We start from the raw sequence: 18,615 nt of genomic DNA, 5'->3' as shown, positions 1-18,615 counted from the left end.
GCTTATTAAATATGCATTTCCTTTTAATAAAATCATGAGTTAATCAACAAAACTAACAGGTCTACCTTAATGGAAATCACAATCTCTATCTCCAAACACCTTTATTTCCAAAAACATAATTTTCAGTTTGTATACTGAAAATCTACAGCCGTTAAACTCAGATTAAAATATTGCATATATTCAAAGCTTTGTATCCACAACAAAAGAAACTAAACTTTATACTCACAAGCAGTTATTTCCCTCTTTCTTTTCCTTTGAAATTTCAATTTGAATGTTTATACTATGTTCAGAGTGGTAGTTAAATTGAGCTGGTTAAATTATTGCAAAAATACAGAAATCAAAAAATTCCGTACTAAATTTTTTCTAATTTATTCAGATTATTTGATTAAATTTGGTTGTAATTAAGTTTACATAAAACGCGCAATTTATAAACCGAATTTAATTAATAACTAAATTTATAAAATTTCTGGATTCCCCAATTTTGTCAACTTGCTACCTGAGCCTTCCAGAACTCAAATTTATTAATTGCTCAATTTGCTTAACCATGCTCAGTTATGGTATTTCCTCGAAAATTACTTAATTCCTCAATTTGATTAGCTGGTTGCCTGAGCAAAGCATTACGTCGCAAGCCTTTGCACAATCCCCACGCATACATATATATTATAACTCTGCCCCATTTTACTCACCTCTAGCCGTTCGGTGGCTTTGCGTAGCCGCTCATAGTCCACCTGGCCGTGCACCTTCAACAGTTCCATCATAAAGTCTGTCTCTTGCACCGACTCATGCACCATCTCCAATTGCCGCTCATAGCGCATCCACAACGCCAAACGATTTCTTAGTATACCCAAAATGTTCGTGCATTTGCTCTCCAAGAAAGCATGGTCGTCTTGTAGCTGCGATATGTCACGCTCCAATTTTACTGGTGACACAGACATTTTCAAGCGCATTGGCAGCGTATGCAACATTTGACGGAGACGCATGATTTCTTGCCAATTGCCTATGAGATCTTCACCCACCGCCTGACAGTCGTTTACCGCCTTCTCTATTGCTTCGCTGCTCAATTTTTCAGCGTTTTCACATTCATCTAGTATGACGGAAAGTTTGGTTTGATGTTTACGTAAATTCTGTATGCCTTCTTGTATGGTGCGCAGCTGTTCGCGCAGCACGGAGGCACCCTCCAATTCTTCGGCAATCTGTGTGTTGATTTTGTTTGAGAGCGCGAAGAGTTCTCCCACTTTCTCTGGTTCAATGGCGGGAACCTGCAGACCAATGCGTCCCAATTTGTTGCCAATGAAGCCAACACGCGTGCGTAATACTTGAATGCGTTCGAAGTAGAGACACAGCTCCTCCTCGTTCTTGATGACACCCTTAATACTGGTCATGGTGAGATAGATTTCGTGCAGCTCACGTTCGACCAACTTTAATTTATCTTCGGCTGGCATGTCTTGTGAGGCGAGGCTGTTGCCAATGTTGCTTTGTATGCGCTCGATGGACGTAGCAATATTTTGCCAGCGTTCTTCCAGCTGCGCGTGGAATTGGCGTTGCAGCATCTCATCAGCGAGCGGTATGACTTGCAGCGCCTTTTCGAAACTATGTCCAGCCAAGTCGCGTACATTGTTGTGCACTTCGAAATGCGCTTTCATCTCCCAGAACTGGCGCATATGTTCAATAGGTTGCTCCAGCGGATCTTCGGGTATATGTATTTGGCGCAATTCCCTTTCGGCCTCGCGCACAAATGCTTCGATTTTGTCGGTTTGGTTTTCATACTGCGCCCAGATCTCTTTGAAGACGAGCAGACGATGCAGGTACAAAGAGACTTCTTCACGCAACTTCAATAGCACAATGAGCGCTTCATTAGTCTCCTCAACCAGATTAGGCGATTGCACGAGGTCTTGTAATTTGTTCGCAATATTCGATAGTTGTGTCATTTTTAGATAGTGATGTGAGATATCGGTGCTGAGTGACTGGTAGAGTGTTGTGTATTGATCGTAATCAGCCGAAGTGACAGCGGACAAATCAGGTACACGCTGCTGTGCAACATGCAGCCATTGCAATTCATCATTCATGCCCTTCTCCAACACAGTCCAGCGCGAAGCAGCTTGCACCAATTTCGATGAACGCTCGGAGGCTTTCTCCAACAGCACAGTTGCGCGATTGTAGAGATCTTTATGCAACTCGGCATGCTTCTCGCGCGTTTCGGAGTCGATATTCTCTTCCAGCGACTCCAGCATTGCGCGGCAATGACTCAAGTTGACGAAGAATTTGCGATGTTTCTGCACTTCGTGGTTGAGTTGTTCCAATGAGCTGGAAATAATGGGACTTTCAACCATTTTATCGGCCAGAACTGTGATGTTTGTAAACTCCTTTAGCGTCTGCTCGTACTCATCGCCGAGCGACTGCAACTGCAGTAAGCGATCGCGCTCAGCAAGTATGTTGTTTTCGATATTCTTGCACACTTCGTAAGAATTGTAAAGGTCTTGCGGTACTTTTTTGCCAGGGAAGTTGCGTTGGAATGCGCGCGCGCTGTGCGTCAATTCTGCGATGCTACTTTGTACGTCCGCATTTTGGGTTTCCAACTCGTCAAGGCTGCGCAGTTTCGCGTTCAGCGTTAGATCTTGTGTCACGATGGTGTCGTAACGCTCCTGTAGTTCTTCCAAAATTGTGGTGCTACGATGTATCAACACAACGAAGTTGTTCCACTTCTCCAACTCCTTAGAATCTTGCGCCTGGTTGTCTTTGGTTATACCTTGCACAGCATCGACGTGCTCTTTGAGCGCATCCACGCATTGCTGCACCTTACAGCCGGTCAAGTGATCAGCCTTCTCTAGCTGCGTTTCCAGTGTGTTGACGTTTGTCTTAATGGTGCTGAGCTCATCGTTCAGTTGATTATAATTGTCCAACTTTTCCTCAGATGGACCCTCATCAGAGTTCTGTCTGATCAGATAGACGCGATATTCAATAGTTTCCAGCCATGTTGATACCTTTTCGATCACAGTTATGACCGTGGTTTCGATCACAGTGCGATCACCATGTTTTACGGCGTCCTCCAAATCATGTAGGCCTTGATTGACTTCCTGCGCGCGTACCTCAGGGGGTACATCTTTTATTCTGTCGGACAGCGTAGCCAAATGCAGGACATTGCTGAGTGACGTATGCTCTGGCGTAGACTCTTTCAAGCATCTTATGCGTCCGCCTATCACCTGTTTCGTTTCCGCCCAAACTTCAACTGGTTTTGATTGCACCTGCGGGCCGGGATAGTGTTGCAGACTTTCGGACATAATCATTGCCTGGGAAGCGTCTTTTGGCGTCTTATCCACGCCAATGGCAGCGGATGTTGCGGTTAACCAAATGCTGTCAGCCGTGCTTTGTGGAATTTCCTTGTCTGGACCTGGCGTAATGGGTACAACTAGCTCCTCGGTCGGGGAACCGACTTCTTCAATCATGATCGTAGAAGTAGGTCTAGAACGCGGTTTGGCAGCCTGTTGGCCGGACACATTGACCTTACTTTGCTCACTAATTTGTAGCTGCATATCGGGGAACTCCTCGTATACTGTAGTTTTTGTGATTTGCAGCTGCACCAATTGCGGCTTCTTTTCTACATCAGGCATTGTTTTGTCGTCGGTCGCTTGAACCGGCTCTGACACATGTTGAGTGGTGGTAACCACGACGCCCGCTTCAGGTACCATGTTATTTGCTATTTCAATATTAACATTTACTTCGGGTAGCTGTTCGGACACCGATTCCTCATCCTCTTGTGGCGCATGCTTTTTCTTCTTTTTCTTATCTTTCTTCTTTTTATCACGCTTGGGCAATTCAATGGTTTGTGTATGTTCATATACAACAGGCTCCATTTCAGAGTTATCTGTGTCGGGTGGTATTGCCACAGAGGTCTGTATTTCTATCTTATAGGGCTCGGATATGGAAGTCAGTGTTGATGAGATATTTTCCGTTAATGTTAGTGGATCCAAGGATGCTGGCTGTTCCAACGATTCTGGCTGCTCCACCACCACAGGCTGCTCTACCACTGTTGGCTGCTCCACTTCTTGCGGTTGCGATTTCGGTTCGTGACGTGGTGTAGTCTGTGAAGTTGAGTCTACAAATTGAGTCAACTCAAAGGTAGTCGTGTGCTGGTCGCGCTGTTCTGCGGGTGCCTTCACCACTTGCACCGGTTCAATAAATTCTTCAATCACGGGTTCGGGTGTACTGGCTGGCCTAACATGCTCCACCGATTCGGGTGTGATGGTTTTCACATGAATCTCTTGCGTAACTGTGGGCTCGGTGCCAATTGCTTGATCTGACTTTTCTACTTTTTCAGCAGGCAGATCAGTAGTCATATCCTTGACCAGCTCCTGCACTAACGGCTGTATGATGTCTGTGCTGCTGGGCTCAGGCGTGTGTGGTGACTCCTTAGGCGTGGTCTGTAGCTCTTTTTCAATTGTGGTAACAACAATTGTTTGATTCGATATTTCAGTAGTTTCGGGCTTTATTGGCACTTCTGCTTGAGGTACAGGCACGTCGAACGCCACGTCAGTTTGCACTGCTTCTTCCTCAGTTTCCTTCGGCTCAGCCACTATCTGAGCGATTGTCTCTTCAGTGCGTGGTGTTGTCTGAATTTCCGTTTCCGTCACCTCCACTGTTATTGTTTGCGCCTCGGTGTCTTGTATTGCGGGCGCAATTTCAATACTGGGTTGCAGTGATATTTCTTCCTGCTTTGGTTTGTGCTCCGGTGTTGTCTGAGAAGACTTCAACTCTGTTATTGGCTTCTCCAGCACCGGCGCAGGCGCAGGCGCTTCTTCGCGTGGGGTTGTCTGCTGCTGCTCATCTTCTACGTAGGCGATTTCTATCACTTCTGTAGGTATGACCAGCTCCATGAAGGGCTCGCGTAGTGACTCAGAATCAGGCGTCACAACGGCTTCTTCGACCACCTTTACTGAAGTATCTACTTCAATGCTAGTAGCTTCACTCTCAGGACTAATTTCAGTAATTGCCTCGTGCTTGACTTTACCTTCGGACTCCAAGCTGGGCGATTCAACATCGCGTGGCGTCGCCTCTGAGGATGGCACATGCGATTCTTCATCTTCGCGTGCCTTGACCTTTTGCTTCTTCTTCTTGCGGCGCTTCTTCTTGCCATCGTCCATATCGCCATCATCCAGAGTTTTGTCATTTGCTTCATAGCCGGTTTCATGTGGAGATTCAATATCGATTTCGGATACTGAAACTCTTGATATTGGCACTTCAGGTTTCTCGACCTTGGGCTCTTCTTCGCTTTGTTCAAGTTCAGGCGCGACTTCTTCCTTTCTTTTCTTTTTCTTGCGACTTCGCTTGGTATCGCCGGCTGCGATATTCAACTCGTCGCCGCGTGACGTGGTGTCTTCTCGCTCTGTCTCCGTCACCGTTGTAGTCTGAACAATTGTCATGGTTACTTTAGGTGGCAATTGATTGGGATCAATGTCTTCCTCGGGTGTCATAACAACTTTCAAAACACCGCTGCCAGTTTGCACGATGTAGGGCGCTGTTACGGTGAATGACTTGCGTGGCGAATCGCTGACAGTGGCCAATACTTCACCTGAAATGAAAAGTTGTGTAGCAGCGCGTATGTCGATTTTGGATTTATCAGCAGGTGTAGGTGCAAGTGCAGCTTGCAGGAACTTGTCCTCCGGTGGCGTAGCTGTGCCAGTCTCGGTAGAAGTGAGTGAGAGAGGTTCCGCTTCGAGTGGAGGTGTAGTAATTTTCTCTGATGTTACAGTAGTAACTTCAGTGACCGTCTCGGCCGTTTGCTGAATAGGTTCTACTAACGTAACCTCGTCTACGCTGATTACTCCTGTGGGCAAAGGCATCTGTGGTGCTAATACTGCTGGTTCGGGTGTCTTAGGAGTTACTTCCTGAACTTCTGTTGGCAAAACTTCTGGCTCGCCGACGGGTGTGGGAGCTAATACTTTTGTTTCAGGCGCTAGTGTAGGCACTTCCGATATTGTTACTGAGGTTTCTATTGCGGTTTCTTCTTCTTCTTCGAGTTCTTTGAATGGCGCCAATGGTGGCATCAGTGTTGCTGATGCTGGCTCTTCAGTTATCTCACTCACTTCATGAGTTACTTCCGGCGCCACTTTTTCTGTGGTTGTGACAGTTGTAGTTGTTGTTGTAACCACTTGCGATTGCCCAGTGGGCTCGGTCTCTATCGGCAGCGGTTTTGGCTCCACCAACTTTACATATTTATACTCTTCCAGCGAAACCGGATAACCAGTATCTTCGTCAATTGGCCAAACTGCCTCCACTGGCTTTGAATCGCTTGTTACTATCACCTCGTGAGCCGGTTTAGCTGGCTCGTCGACGTGATGTGAAAATTCGATATCTGTTGGTATCAAATGATGCTCTCTGGGCCAAATATCACTTACATTTTCTATAGCTTTAACGGGTTCAGTAGTCTGCACGCTTGGTGAAATCGTCTCTTCGACTACTACTATCTGCTCTTCGTCGTGTGGTGTTGTACTTAAATCCGCTAAAATATTAACGGGGCTAGTGCTAGTAGCTTCTACGGTTTCAATGATTCTTTGTTCAACTACTTTTGGTGCTGGCAAATCAACAAATTCTACTGGTGCTTGGTCTGTTGATGTTGTTGTTTTTGTTCTTTCTGTTATACTTGTTGTTATAATACTGGTTGTTGTTGGTTGTGTTTGTGGTGTTGTTGTTGTAGTGATGGTAGAAGTTTCAATGTCAAATACCTGTGGCGGCTGCACCGCGTCTGTCACCGTTGACACAGCTTCGACTTCAACGGGTTCGCTTGGCGGCGGTGTTGACACTTTCGGTTCTAATAAATCTGTAGAAACCTCTTCAATTACCACGCCAGGTTCTTTTGTCAGCCGTTCGAATTCTTCCTCGGTTACCACCTTACCGTTAACAGTGCGTATGATGTTCACATTCACTTGCGGCGGCAGCTCCTCCTCGCTGACTTCAACCTCTTCTGGCTCTTCGACCACCTCTTCGGTGACATGCTCAACACCATCGATTACCACAATACGCTTAATAATTTTGCGTGTCTTGCGTATAATCTTGCGTGTAACTTGGTGTACAATGGCGCGTATGCTGCTTTGCGTTGTGGCTGTAGTCGCGGGTCCCTCAGTGGTGACGGTGACAATATCAGTTTGACCCTCAGGCATTTGCAATTGCTCGTACCGCTCCACTGTTGGTTCGGTCTCGAACTCCTTAAGGATAATCGCATTCGGATCAGATCCGTCGACTACAGTGCCGCGTGTCTGTTGCGTTACCACTGTCTGATAGCCGCGCTGATCATCGCCGCTGGTATCTGCGATATGCACATTTTCGAGATTCAGTTGACCGGTGGATTGCACCTGGATGTTGCCTTCGGCATCGGTAACCGTTGCAATCGGGCTGATTTGCTGATGCTGCACCACTTGTTGGCGCGTACGCGTCACTTTCTTTACTATGATGTGTTTGGTGCCATCCGCATCTACCACTACTTCAGTGGTTGTCTGATCGGGTTCAACAAAGGTAGTCTCGAAGGCTTGTGGCACATTCTTCAACACCAATTCGGTAGCGCGATCGACGTCGCCTTGCGGCTGTTGGTGATAGGGTGCTTCAAATTCAACATCGTCTGGTACTTCTGGTATCTCCTTATTCGGTATGGTATCGATTTGTATAGTCTCCTGTCCCGCTTGCATTGTTGATGTGACAAGAATGTTCTCGGTGGGCTTACGCTGCTTCTGCGTGTGCATGGCAGTCTCAATAGTTTCGAAAAAAGGTGCCAATAGCGCAACAGGTTCCACCAAACTAGTTTGTGCTTCTACAGTGTGTGTCTCTACAATAGGTTGTGGCTGGGGCTGCACCTGTGGTTGTGCCTGTGGCACGGCAATACTTTCGGACGTTTGAGTTTCTACTGCTTGTACCTGTGCGCCAGCAGTGGTGGGTGGTTTCACCTCCTCCTCTGGCATTGGTGCGGAATCAATTGTACTAGCATTCGATGTAATCGAGGCTGGCGCGCTGGTCGTTGGCTGTATCAATGATGCTTCGGCAGCCACGCTAGTCGGTGGCTGTATCAATGCTTCGGCAGCAACGCGCTTGCGATGCTCCTCCTCCTGTCTAGACTTACGCAGCTCCACAATTGTCTTTTCGATCGTGTAAATGCGCGTAGTGGCTACAGTGATTTGTTCGCGCAGCAGCGTAATAATATGCTCGAGTTGATCCATCAAATCGCAGGCCATGGGCGCAACATCTTCATGCTGCTGCAGCAGGCGGGTCTTTTCAACTAACTCTTCGAGTGATTGCTGCTTATCCTTGAGTGTGCGTAGCAGCTGTTGGCTGCGTTCGGCTTGTGCCTTAAGCTGCTCCTCATCTTCGGCGACTTCAGGTGTTGGCTCGAGGTCCTTCAGCTGCTGTGATACTTCCATAATCCATTCTTGTAGGGCGATCAAATGCATTTGGTATTCGTTGAGCTCCTCTTCGCGCTTCTTCTGTCCATGCATGGCGTTCTGTGGGGGCGGTAAAGGAAAGAGAGAGAGAGAGAGAGAGAGAGAGAGAAAGAGACACAAATTAGTATTAGCGCCATATGCCATTAAATTATTTTTCTTTGACATACCGCAATCATTGTGATGCCTTGCTGTGTGCGTCGCAGCAAAAGATCGATGCGATCCTTGATCTCGTTGAGTGTTCGCTCTGTTACCGGGTCTGTGGGTAGCGTCTGACTTATTTCTTGTAAGCGTATTGCCTCCTTCTCTTGGTATTCCAGATTCTCTTGGATTAGCTAAATGCAGTAGAGGGTATGGTTACTAAAGAGTTTGCATATGAAACTATACAATGCATAGAAACCAAATAAAAATTATAACATTAACGTAGAAACCGCTAGAAGTGAAAATTATTTTGTTGTTGAAAAATTTAGCCTTTCATAAAAAACCAGCGGATTGGATCAATGGATTTGCTTTTTTGCCACATCTCAGAACAGGGTTGCCACCTGCCCAAAATATTAAATGAATTACATACAAAAAGTTGATTGAGATATTCAATAAGGCGCCGATTTACAAAGGAAATATCTTTTGGATGAGGTTGCCACCTATCTAAATAATTATTCAAAAACAAACGTAAGTGAAGTGGAGCGGAGGTACTACAATATTCACATCAAATGAAAACATTTTGAAAAAATTTTAACCTAGACATGGTTTTTGAATGGCTTCGGCACCTATATACATATATGTACATAAATGTACTATATATAAAAATAAAAAGTTAAACAGTTTAAATATTTATCAAACAAAACAGTTTCTGAGAGTTTTTTAAAGCGAAGAAACTTTCGAGTAGAGTTGCCACTTTTTAGCTAATAATTTTTTTTTTTTTTAAATACAAGTTTTATATTAAACGCATGATATCTTAGAGGCTACACGTAATCTAAAAAAATGTAAGGCTCAAACATAGCAAACTGTTAAAGGGCTGCCATATTTTTTTCGTCTAATGGAAAATTTGATGAATGTTGTTGGAAGCAAAAGTTATTTAAGCAGCTATTTATACAAAAATCTTTCCTCTTGGCATTCGAACAATGTTGGAAGGCTGAACTCCTTTAAAAAATTGTTTAAGTTAAAACAAAAGGTATTTCAATTTGCTTTACATAAGCGTAGAAAAAAATAATGCCTCATTTTCGAATTTCCGTTTGAGAGCTGTCACTTTTTCAACCATTATTGTTCTTTTAAATAATTTTGGGTATCGAACGAAAGATATACGCGACCGATTTATCAAAATTTTGAAGAAATTTGTTTTTTATTCCACAATAGTTTTTTAGCGTTGCCACTTTTTAGATATTTTAATTTATTTTCTCATGGACATATTTATTTAGTATGCAATGAACGACATTAAAGCCAACTTTACATAAAATATGAAAATTTAAAGTTTTTGAAAGTTTTAAAAGTTAAAAAAAAAATGGCACTTAACTTGAAGCATTTAAGGCAGTTATAGTCATACTTCCAAAGAAATCTAATGAAATAGAAACCTAAAAATTTATAGCTATGTATATGGCCACCATAAGAAAAAAAACCTTAAAAAAGTTCACAAAAAAGTCAGGTAAAATCTGCAAAGCCAATAATTGGTTTTTAATTATAAAAATTCTTTGTAGTTTTTCACTTCTAGCGCCTTTTACTAACAAATACTTATCACACTCGTCTTCAAAAGCGCGTTAACTCAAAATTTCTCAATTTTTAGAAAATATGTTGATATAAAAAAACTGATTCTATGAATGCGAAAATGTATCGGAAAAAAACTTGCGAAAATCACAATTAAATAATTTTTCAACTATTGCTGAAGGGTAAACATATAAGCTGCGAACATTTTTAATATAGAAAAAATTTTAGTTAATGCACTTTTGTATAATATGCGAGTATAATAGGCAGTATTTCATGGTTTATAGTTATTTTTTTTTAATAAATACATTAGACCGAACCAAAAAAAGGTCGCCGTACACTCACTCTTAAGTCTAAAATATTCTTGCTAGGCAATTTAGATTTTTTTTTTTTGCCGAACGTAAGGGTCGCCTTTTTACGTTTTTCATCATATCTTAAGCATTAAGAGTTGGATCTTAAAGTATAATATATTGATATTTTTTTCAAAGATCATTGCCACGTATAGTACTTCGCTTCCAAGGCATTTTCGAGGTTTTTTTTTGCCGAACGTAGGTGTCTTTTTTCACATTTTTCGTCTATTCGGCATTTACAGTCAGATTTCAAATTAAGATATATCGCACACGATCTTCAAAAGTGACACAACCCAAAATTACACGGTCGTCAGAAAAGCGAAAAACTATTTCTTAGTACACGCTAATCTTATGGCCTTAGGTTTCTTCAACAAGTTATGACAAAAATTTACATCAGCTCTTGCTGAATGGTAAATAAAGGCTTGGTGTACATTTTTAGTGCATAATTTCAAAAATGCAAAATTTTGAGTTGTGTCAATTATTTGAAGATCGTGTGCGATATCAATGTTCTTGACTCGAGGAGACAATTTCGAAAAACAATTGTTTTTTTTTACCCAACGTAAAACATCACCCTAATGCCAGTAGATCAAAGCTCGCTAAAAATCATGCAAATTTGTCAAAGAAAATTTTCGATTAATCCAGTAGAACTATTTAAAAAAGTATTATTGCGGTTAAACGGAAATATTTTCATTATTCCAGTAGAACTCTTTTAGATAAGTATTTTTGTTGCCGAATGTTGGTGACACTGTAAAATGTAAAAAGCCGACCCCTAGGTTCGGCAAAACAAAACTTTTTTGAAATTGCCTTGCAAAAATACCTTAACACTCAGAGCTCTACGGGCAATTTTTTATTTTTTTTTGTTTGCTTGTAAGGTGATACGGTCTAATGTACATAAGTATATGTTCAACAGCTACAATATACAACTACAGTTACATTACATAAAAAGTACTAAGTACGCTTTTATATTTGTAATTTTATACAATTGTGTAATTGAAATATAAGCCAACTACATTATCATGTTGTTTGAAGCTTTCTAAAAAAGCAATAAAAATACTGCCGAGCTACTAAATATAAAAGCTACATTTTTAAGTTATTTTCAAACTTATATTTAAGCTTACATAAATGTTCTTTAAAGTGTCTAAGTTTTATTTGTAAAGGAGTAAGGAATGTGGATTTAATTTGAAAAGAAAAAACTAACTTGCCCAGAAAAAAACTTTTACGAGGTATGGTCAAAAAGTTCCCGGAGTAGAGGGGTTGGAAAGAGGAGGGTGCTTTTTTCGTTTTTTTTCTAAACTACCACTATCTGACGACTCAATTGGAGTTATCATTAAACCAATCACAGTGCGAGTTTCGAGAAACCAACTATAAGTCGTTCTTTGAATCCAAAATGCTATGACTGCATTATGTTTGAGTAATAGCATATACCTAGACTTCTCGCAAAATCGGTCTACGAATTATTCAGCAATATCACGTAATTCTTCTGAATACCACATGCATATGTATCAGTCAAATCTCTTCATTAAAGCTTGAGATGTCGCCGGTTAGGCGAGTAAATCGTGGAGATATAAAGAAAATTGGCAATAAAAAATTCATGGATTATGGCAGCATCGCGCCGAGAGTTGACGTTATTTCGACTCTATTACCTTACCGGCCCACGATGCTTATTACACTGTCACTTTTTCCTCACTACCGAACAAAGGAAGCTGGTTTCCTTCACCTCTATTCCTTTCGCATTGGGAAACATCCGCAGCTATTTTGAAGGACGTATTCTGGAGGACAATACATCAGCAGGCACGAGCCGCATTTAAATGTTACAGGCGGTGTTCCCGTGGGTTCCGTGCTCGGCCCATTACTATGGAATGTCATGTACGACGGTGTCTTACGCCTTAAAAATCCCAACGGTGCCAAAATCATCGACTTTGCAGACGATATTGCTTTAATCGTAACTACAAAACATCTTAGCGAAATTTGCGAAATAGCAAATGGAACTATAGCTTCTGTTCAGTCGTGTCTTATGCAAAATGGACTTCAGCTCGCGGAGCAGAAAACAGAGTCAGCGCTCATATCCAGTAGGAAGAAGTTGGAGTTCGTCACAATAAAGATCGGCGACCACAACATTACTTCGCTGCCATCGGTTAAGTTAAGTACCTGGGTATCATGATAGACAGGAGGCTCTCGTTCAAATCCCACCTCGAATACGTCAACGAAAGAGCATCAGCTACAGTAACAGCATTATCGCGAATAATGCTAAATGCACGCGAACCAAAGCAAAGCCAGCGGCAATTAGTCGCAAGAGTTGTAAAGAGCCAAATACGATACGGTGCTTCAGTCTGGCATTCTTCCATGCGGCACGCGTCGTACCTGTGGGGCATAAAGGCAACGTACCGCCTGTGCGCGCTTCGTATATGCTGCGTGTTTAAAACCGTATCAGACGAAGCAGCATTAGAAATCGCCAGAATGTACCCGATGATATACTGGCAAATGAAGCGACAACTATTTCGGAGAGTAGAATGGATCGTTCCAGAGCACGAGAAGCCAGCACCCAAACTTGCCAGAATAGATGGAGCAACGCAACAAAGGGCCGTTGGACATGTCGCTGCATGCCAGATTGGAAAAGCTGCTAAATACAAAGCAGCAGCAATGTATGACAGCTCATGAGTCAATATCCGGTGTTAATATGAAGCGATTTTAGCAATTTTAGAGGTGAACAGTTCGTTGCCCCCAATTTCATTAGAAGTGATTAGTTGAAAGGCCGTTGCAGTGGCGCCAGACGTTTGTTGCTTTCAAATAAAAGTTGCCTATAAAATCGCCCCATGTAAACACCCGAATACCAAGGGCGACGAAGAGGCTGAGAACCCCCGAAGGGCTACAGTTCAGCAGGCAGTGATAATCACCTTTCCTCCTCTCGATGTAGTGCTTGACGGCAGTCCCGTGGTGTGAGGACTTCGACGAAACAATATGCTTTTCTTTGATATATAGGGACCCTTGCGAGTAGTGGGCTACTCCAACGCCCCTCAAAAAGCTGTTAAAGTATAAACAAAACTAACTCGCTAAGCCAATTTCGTCTTGAGTCTCTTGAAAATAGGAAATTTCTAAACAAAAATGGTCCCAATCGGTGCATTTTTCGCAAAAATATAGGCATTTAAAAAACAGGAGCATTATTATTTTCAAAAATGTAAAATCAGGGAGGCCACTCTCGATTGGTACTATAACATAAAAAATTATGGAAAAAATAGGAGACGCAAAAGCCAAATTGTGTCCAAATTGGGCTGGTATGCCACATATATGGTATAAAATCTCGAACAAATTTATAGGATAGGAAAAACGACGCCACATTTAATATTACTCGCCCTTCTCTTTATTTCCTGAACTTTTTGACCTCCACTCGTAAAGCTTTTCAATGTTTTTAGTTTTTTTTTTATTCTAAGCAGGTCTACAAGGATATATATAGCATTACAATTATATTACAGACTCTTGTATGTTATTTACTTTTGAACAAGTTTCCGCAATCCTTTCTCAAGCGGTTTCGCGGTTGTGCTATCTTCATTGTCAGAACGAAGAATGACTCTGAAGATTGCACAACGCCAAAAACCGGTTCGTCGCCAAACCAAACTTGACAGGTGATGATGAAAATTCGTACCAAGATAAATCATCCTGCTACCCTGTCGTAAAAATCATCTATGTAAGTTAATTTATTTTTCCATTTTTTATATAGCATTGGAGGTCGCAGGCTTAAAATTCTTTTACTAAATACCGTATTTCCACTAGACACGAATTTTTAGCCAGACAAATATTTGAAAATTATAATGATTACATATGCTGTCAGATGTCATTTTTTAATGGTCGAAAATTATTTGTCATTTTTCATATTGTAATACCTAGTGGAAATACGGCATAACTATTGCTAAACGACTCATACCTACAAATCTTAACGTTTCCATCATGAAAAATAGTATTGCTAACTAATTTATTAACCTAAAAATTTACTTTTTTTTATATAAACAAGATTACGGCAAAACAAACTAGAACTAATATTAAGAAGAAGAAAAACCAAATGAAATAAAAACGAAAAAATTTAATAAATCAAAATAAATGTGCGATATATGAATGATGCGGTTGTGTTACTAATTTTATGCGACACACGCCAGCTATCATTAAATCGGATATTTTTTTCTTAAAATAAAAAAGTTAGATGCGTACATACTTGTAAGTATTTGTTAGTTACCCAAAACTCTGGATCTAACTAATACTATATTTTTTTTTTTGAATATAAATATAATAGAAGAAGGGAATTTAAAAAGGTGTTGCAATTATATAAAAAAATATGTTAAACTTAGTATGCTCTGTGGATGTAAATGTGTCGTTGGTTTGTTGGGGAATTGTATGCATAAAAAGTGTCATTAACAATATGCTATATATGTATGTATGTATAAGTATGTATGTACATAAGTAGGTGTAATCAAATGCAAAACAAATAAGTTGTTAACCACATACTTACATACATATGTAAATGTATTTACAGACAATACTACATCGCGTTCGCATTCGCGCGCAAAACAACGTACCTTCAATCCTTGCAGCATACCATCCAAACTTGCGCTGGGCAAATTGCCAATGCCATCTTCAACCGTCGACAGGGATTGCAGTAAATCTTCGATATCGTGCGTTAACTCCTATAACATTCGTATTAATAATGTGAGTTGTATTTAAAGTGAAAAATTGAAATTTTTTGTTAATTTTTTTTTTTTAGATTACATAAAACAAAAGCCAAAAGAAAGTAGGGCGAAAATGAGAATAATAATGCCAAACATATAGAACAATAAATATAGAATAAAAAAGTAGATAAGGAGCGAAATGAGTCAAAGGGATGTGCGAAAAATTAAGTCGCTGATATATTTTATATTTTTTTATTTTCTATGCAGGAAACCCAAAATTGTGCGAATAATAAATATTTAGAAACGCACCAGAAACAGCTGGAACAATGAAACAAATAGCGCAGATTTTTTGTAGAAACAGATGATAATACTTAAAATTTTGTACAAATGGGATAGAAACAAAGGCATTCCTTTTTTTTGACACAGCGTTTAGTTATGCTATGTATGAGTTGTAGATATGTACATGCTCGTAAATTAGCGAAATGTTATTAAATGAATGTTTGCGTTTTAGGGTGCATCACTCGCCATACAAAAAAAAATATGGTACATGGTTTTTCCATCGGAATTATGAAATTTTTTGTATTTGAAGAATTCCGCCAAATATTTCGGAAAAGCATTAAGATTTACAGCAACTGCGCCGATTCGAAAATAGCTCCAAAAATTTAGTTATTTTATATGTAAAGAAAATTAGTTTTTGAAAATATTTTTTTTCAAAAAAGATCTCATCAGATCATGAGGAGTTTAAGCTAATGTTTAAAAACTTTATTAACGCAATCGAAATAATAATGAAATAAGTTTTTATAAATATATATTTTTTTTAAATCACGTCAGATGATGAGGGGTTTAAGCTAAAAATGTTTAAAAACTTTACTAACGGAATCAAAATAATAAAAAAATTGTTTTTAAAAATATTTTTTTTTTTTTAAACTCAGATGATGAGGAGTTTAAGCTTAAAAGGTCTGGAAAAAAATATTTAAACATGAAAATAATGATCACTTTGGAAGCATTATCAAATCGGTCTAGCTAAACGTAAGTCTTAATAATTTATCCGAAATATTTTTGCGAAAGTCTTAAAATATAACTTGTTTTATAAGTCAGCGGGAAAAACTGCAACTTTTTTTTGGTGAGGCACTCTAATCTACATATGTATATATACAAAAGACAAAAGTGTTTATTTGAGGACACAGGCAGTTTAGTTGATTTTGTAGAAATGCAAGATGGTTGGTTTTTTGTATGCAACAGGTTTAAGGTCAATGGGGGAGCGTAACTTATAGCCTATTTCCACCAAAGGCTTAACTGCAGTTAAGAGCTCAGAAAAGTTCAAATAATTCCAACATGGGGTGATCAGAATGGTTTATTCTTAAGTTTTGCTTTTTTCCTATCGTTTGCTTCTACTTAATATGTGGAATTACCCCCTTCGAGTTGCAATCTCCGTTTTTTAAACGGCATAAACTGCAGTTAAGGCTTGGTGGAAATCAATAGCAAACGTTTAATTTTTTGTTGAAGTATGGATCTTTGAAAATACTCTGACATGCATAACTTATGTATATATATATATGTATTTAGATGAGATTCAAGATGACACATGCATATATCGTTAATTTTATCTAGAAATCTCCATATATATCAAGAGCTCTGTTACTTCCTCAAAGATAAAGCGACTTAAGTAATAGAGTAGCTATTTTTATTGGAGTTTAAAAGAGAGATATTATTAACTAACAAAATTTCCAAAAAACTTCAAGTTAAAAAAAATTGTTTTTACATTAAGTTAACGATACGAGCATGGTTTTTTTACTTTGATGCAGAATGTATTAATGCCAAAAATTGGTTTACTAATGGTTTTCGAAGCATATTTTTAACCCAAATACGATATTAAGAAAATAAAAAAAAACTCGCCATCATCAAGGCTTATGCTAAATTTGCACTAGGCATTAAATGACATAATTTTAAATGACAATGTTGGGTATTAAAAAATAGGTGCCATTACATTCATAAATAAAAAAATAGTCATTACGTCTGTTTCCACATGGCATTTTTTAAATAGCATACATTTTTTTTCGTTTTCGAACCGTCGATAAAGCGGTTGCCGAGATACACCTTTGTAGGTATAAGTGGGCGGCGTCACGCCCATTATCCAAACATTTATAATTATCTAATTTTCTGCTAAGTGATTATTGCATCATCGATTTTGACTGAATTACTTAGCTTCAGTAGTTACTGATCTATCGCAGTTTAGGTGTTTGTGTAAATTACCGTTATATGGGAGGTGGGCGTGGTTACTGCCCGATTTCAAAGATTTTCAACACATTTCTTAACTGGACCCTAAGAAAGGCTCGTACCAATTTTGGTAAGGATTGGTGATACGAATGCTGAGATACAACAAATTCATCATACATTTTCCAAAAATTTCATAATATTTTTTTTTACCAAAATTTTAATTCACATACTAATTTTCAACAATTTGCATCCGTTATTTACTGAAATATCATAGTTTTTATATTTTTCGACACCACCATTATATGGGAAGTGGGCGTGGTTACAGTCCGATTTCGCATATTTTCAATACAAACCTACCTTGGATAAAGGGCCACCTACACACCAAATTGCGTTGAGTTATATAAATATTTTGCTAGAGTTATCGTGTACATGAACGGACGGACAGACCGACCTGACTTTATCGATTTCTCTTTTCATTCTGAACATTTATGTATATATTTGTGTATATCTATCTCGATTCCTTTAGGCTGTTACAAACAACCGTTATAAGAACAAAGTAAATATACCCTTGTGCACAAATGCGCTCGGGTATAAAAATCTGCAGACTTTTGTCAGATAATCTATTTTGGATTCTGGTTATCACATTTGGAGCGTAAGAAATGCTTGCAGTTGAAAGTCCAGCATAATTATTTTATATGTTCTCAGATGGAGAATGGGCCACTTTCGCGTTTTATAAAAGTTTTCAGTCCTCGCGATTTCTTGGCTTATCGCCTTATTCATAAAAAAATAAAAAATATCTATGTAGCTTTTAAAATGGTATTTTGATTAAAAAAAAAATCATTTACAAATCCTTTTAAATGTAAATACTTTTTTCTTTCGAAAATAATCGTTCATTTTAAAACTAACTAATGGTAGTATAGGCAAACGTGAGGCGAAGTAAAAGTAATTTCAAGGCATCCTAACTCACAGCTGAAATATTATCATCCTTACACACCAAAAGAGAATCATGCACATTTGAAATGAATTCCGTGCATTTTCAAATTTGCATTACCGTACATACTTTACGACTTCGGACTTGTTTTATAGAGCTTTCAATTCTCCACAAAAATACTCCAATACCTTTACAGTACAACGTATCGTTCATTAAATATAAAAATCAGAATTACATTAAACAATTTTTACTACGTTATGCTTAAAAAATGTTTTTTCTGAGTCAACCTAATAAACATACATACTTTGATATCTAAGTAGTTGGCAAATGCAATTGTGTTGCTACTG

At 39.5% G+C, this 18,615-nt stretch overlaps 1 protein-coding gene across 4 annotated transcripts in view; it reads right to left on the bottom strand.

The window, feature by feature from the left end:
• The window catches only part of LOC118740590 (nesprin-1-like), a 138,935-nt gene extending 123,747 nt beyond the window's left edge, over positions 1-15,188 (bottom strand). For 2 of the 4 annotated variants that reach the window (XM_036472188.1, XM_036472190.1), the window contains exons 1-3: positions 15,031-15,188; positions 8,591-8,755; positions 687-8,483 (exon numbers count right to left, since the gene is read on the bottom strand). In XM_036472188.1, the coding sequence (XP_036328081.1) occupies positions 687-8,483; positions 8,591-8,755; positions 15,031-15,048 (7,980 nt within the window). In that variant the 5' untranslated portion in view covers positions 15,049-15,188. The remainder of the gene's footprint in view (positions 1-686; positions 8,484-8,590; positions 8,756-15,030) is intronic. The other 2 variants (XM_036472187.1, XM_036472189.1) reach the window with 1 other exon arrangement.
• Between the last annotated feature and the right edge of the window lie 3,427 nt (positions 15,189-18,615).

The sequence above is a fragment of the Rhagoletis pomonella genome, unplaced genomic scaffold (genome assembly GCF_013731165.1).
Source record: "Rhagoletis pomonella isolate Grant_MI unplaced genomic scaffold, Rhpom_1.0 Rhpom_scaffold_00006, whole genome shotgun sequence".
Lineage (NCBI taxonomy): Eukaryota > Metazoa > Arthropoda > Insecta > Diptera > Tephritidae > Rhagoletis > Rhagoletis pomonella.
This window is presented reverse-complemented; position numbering and strand designations above follow the sequence as displayed.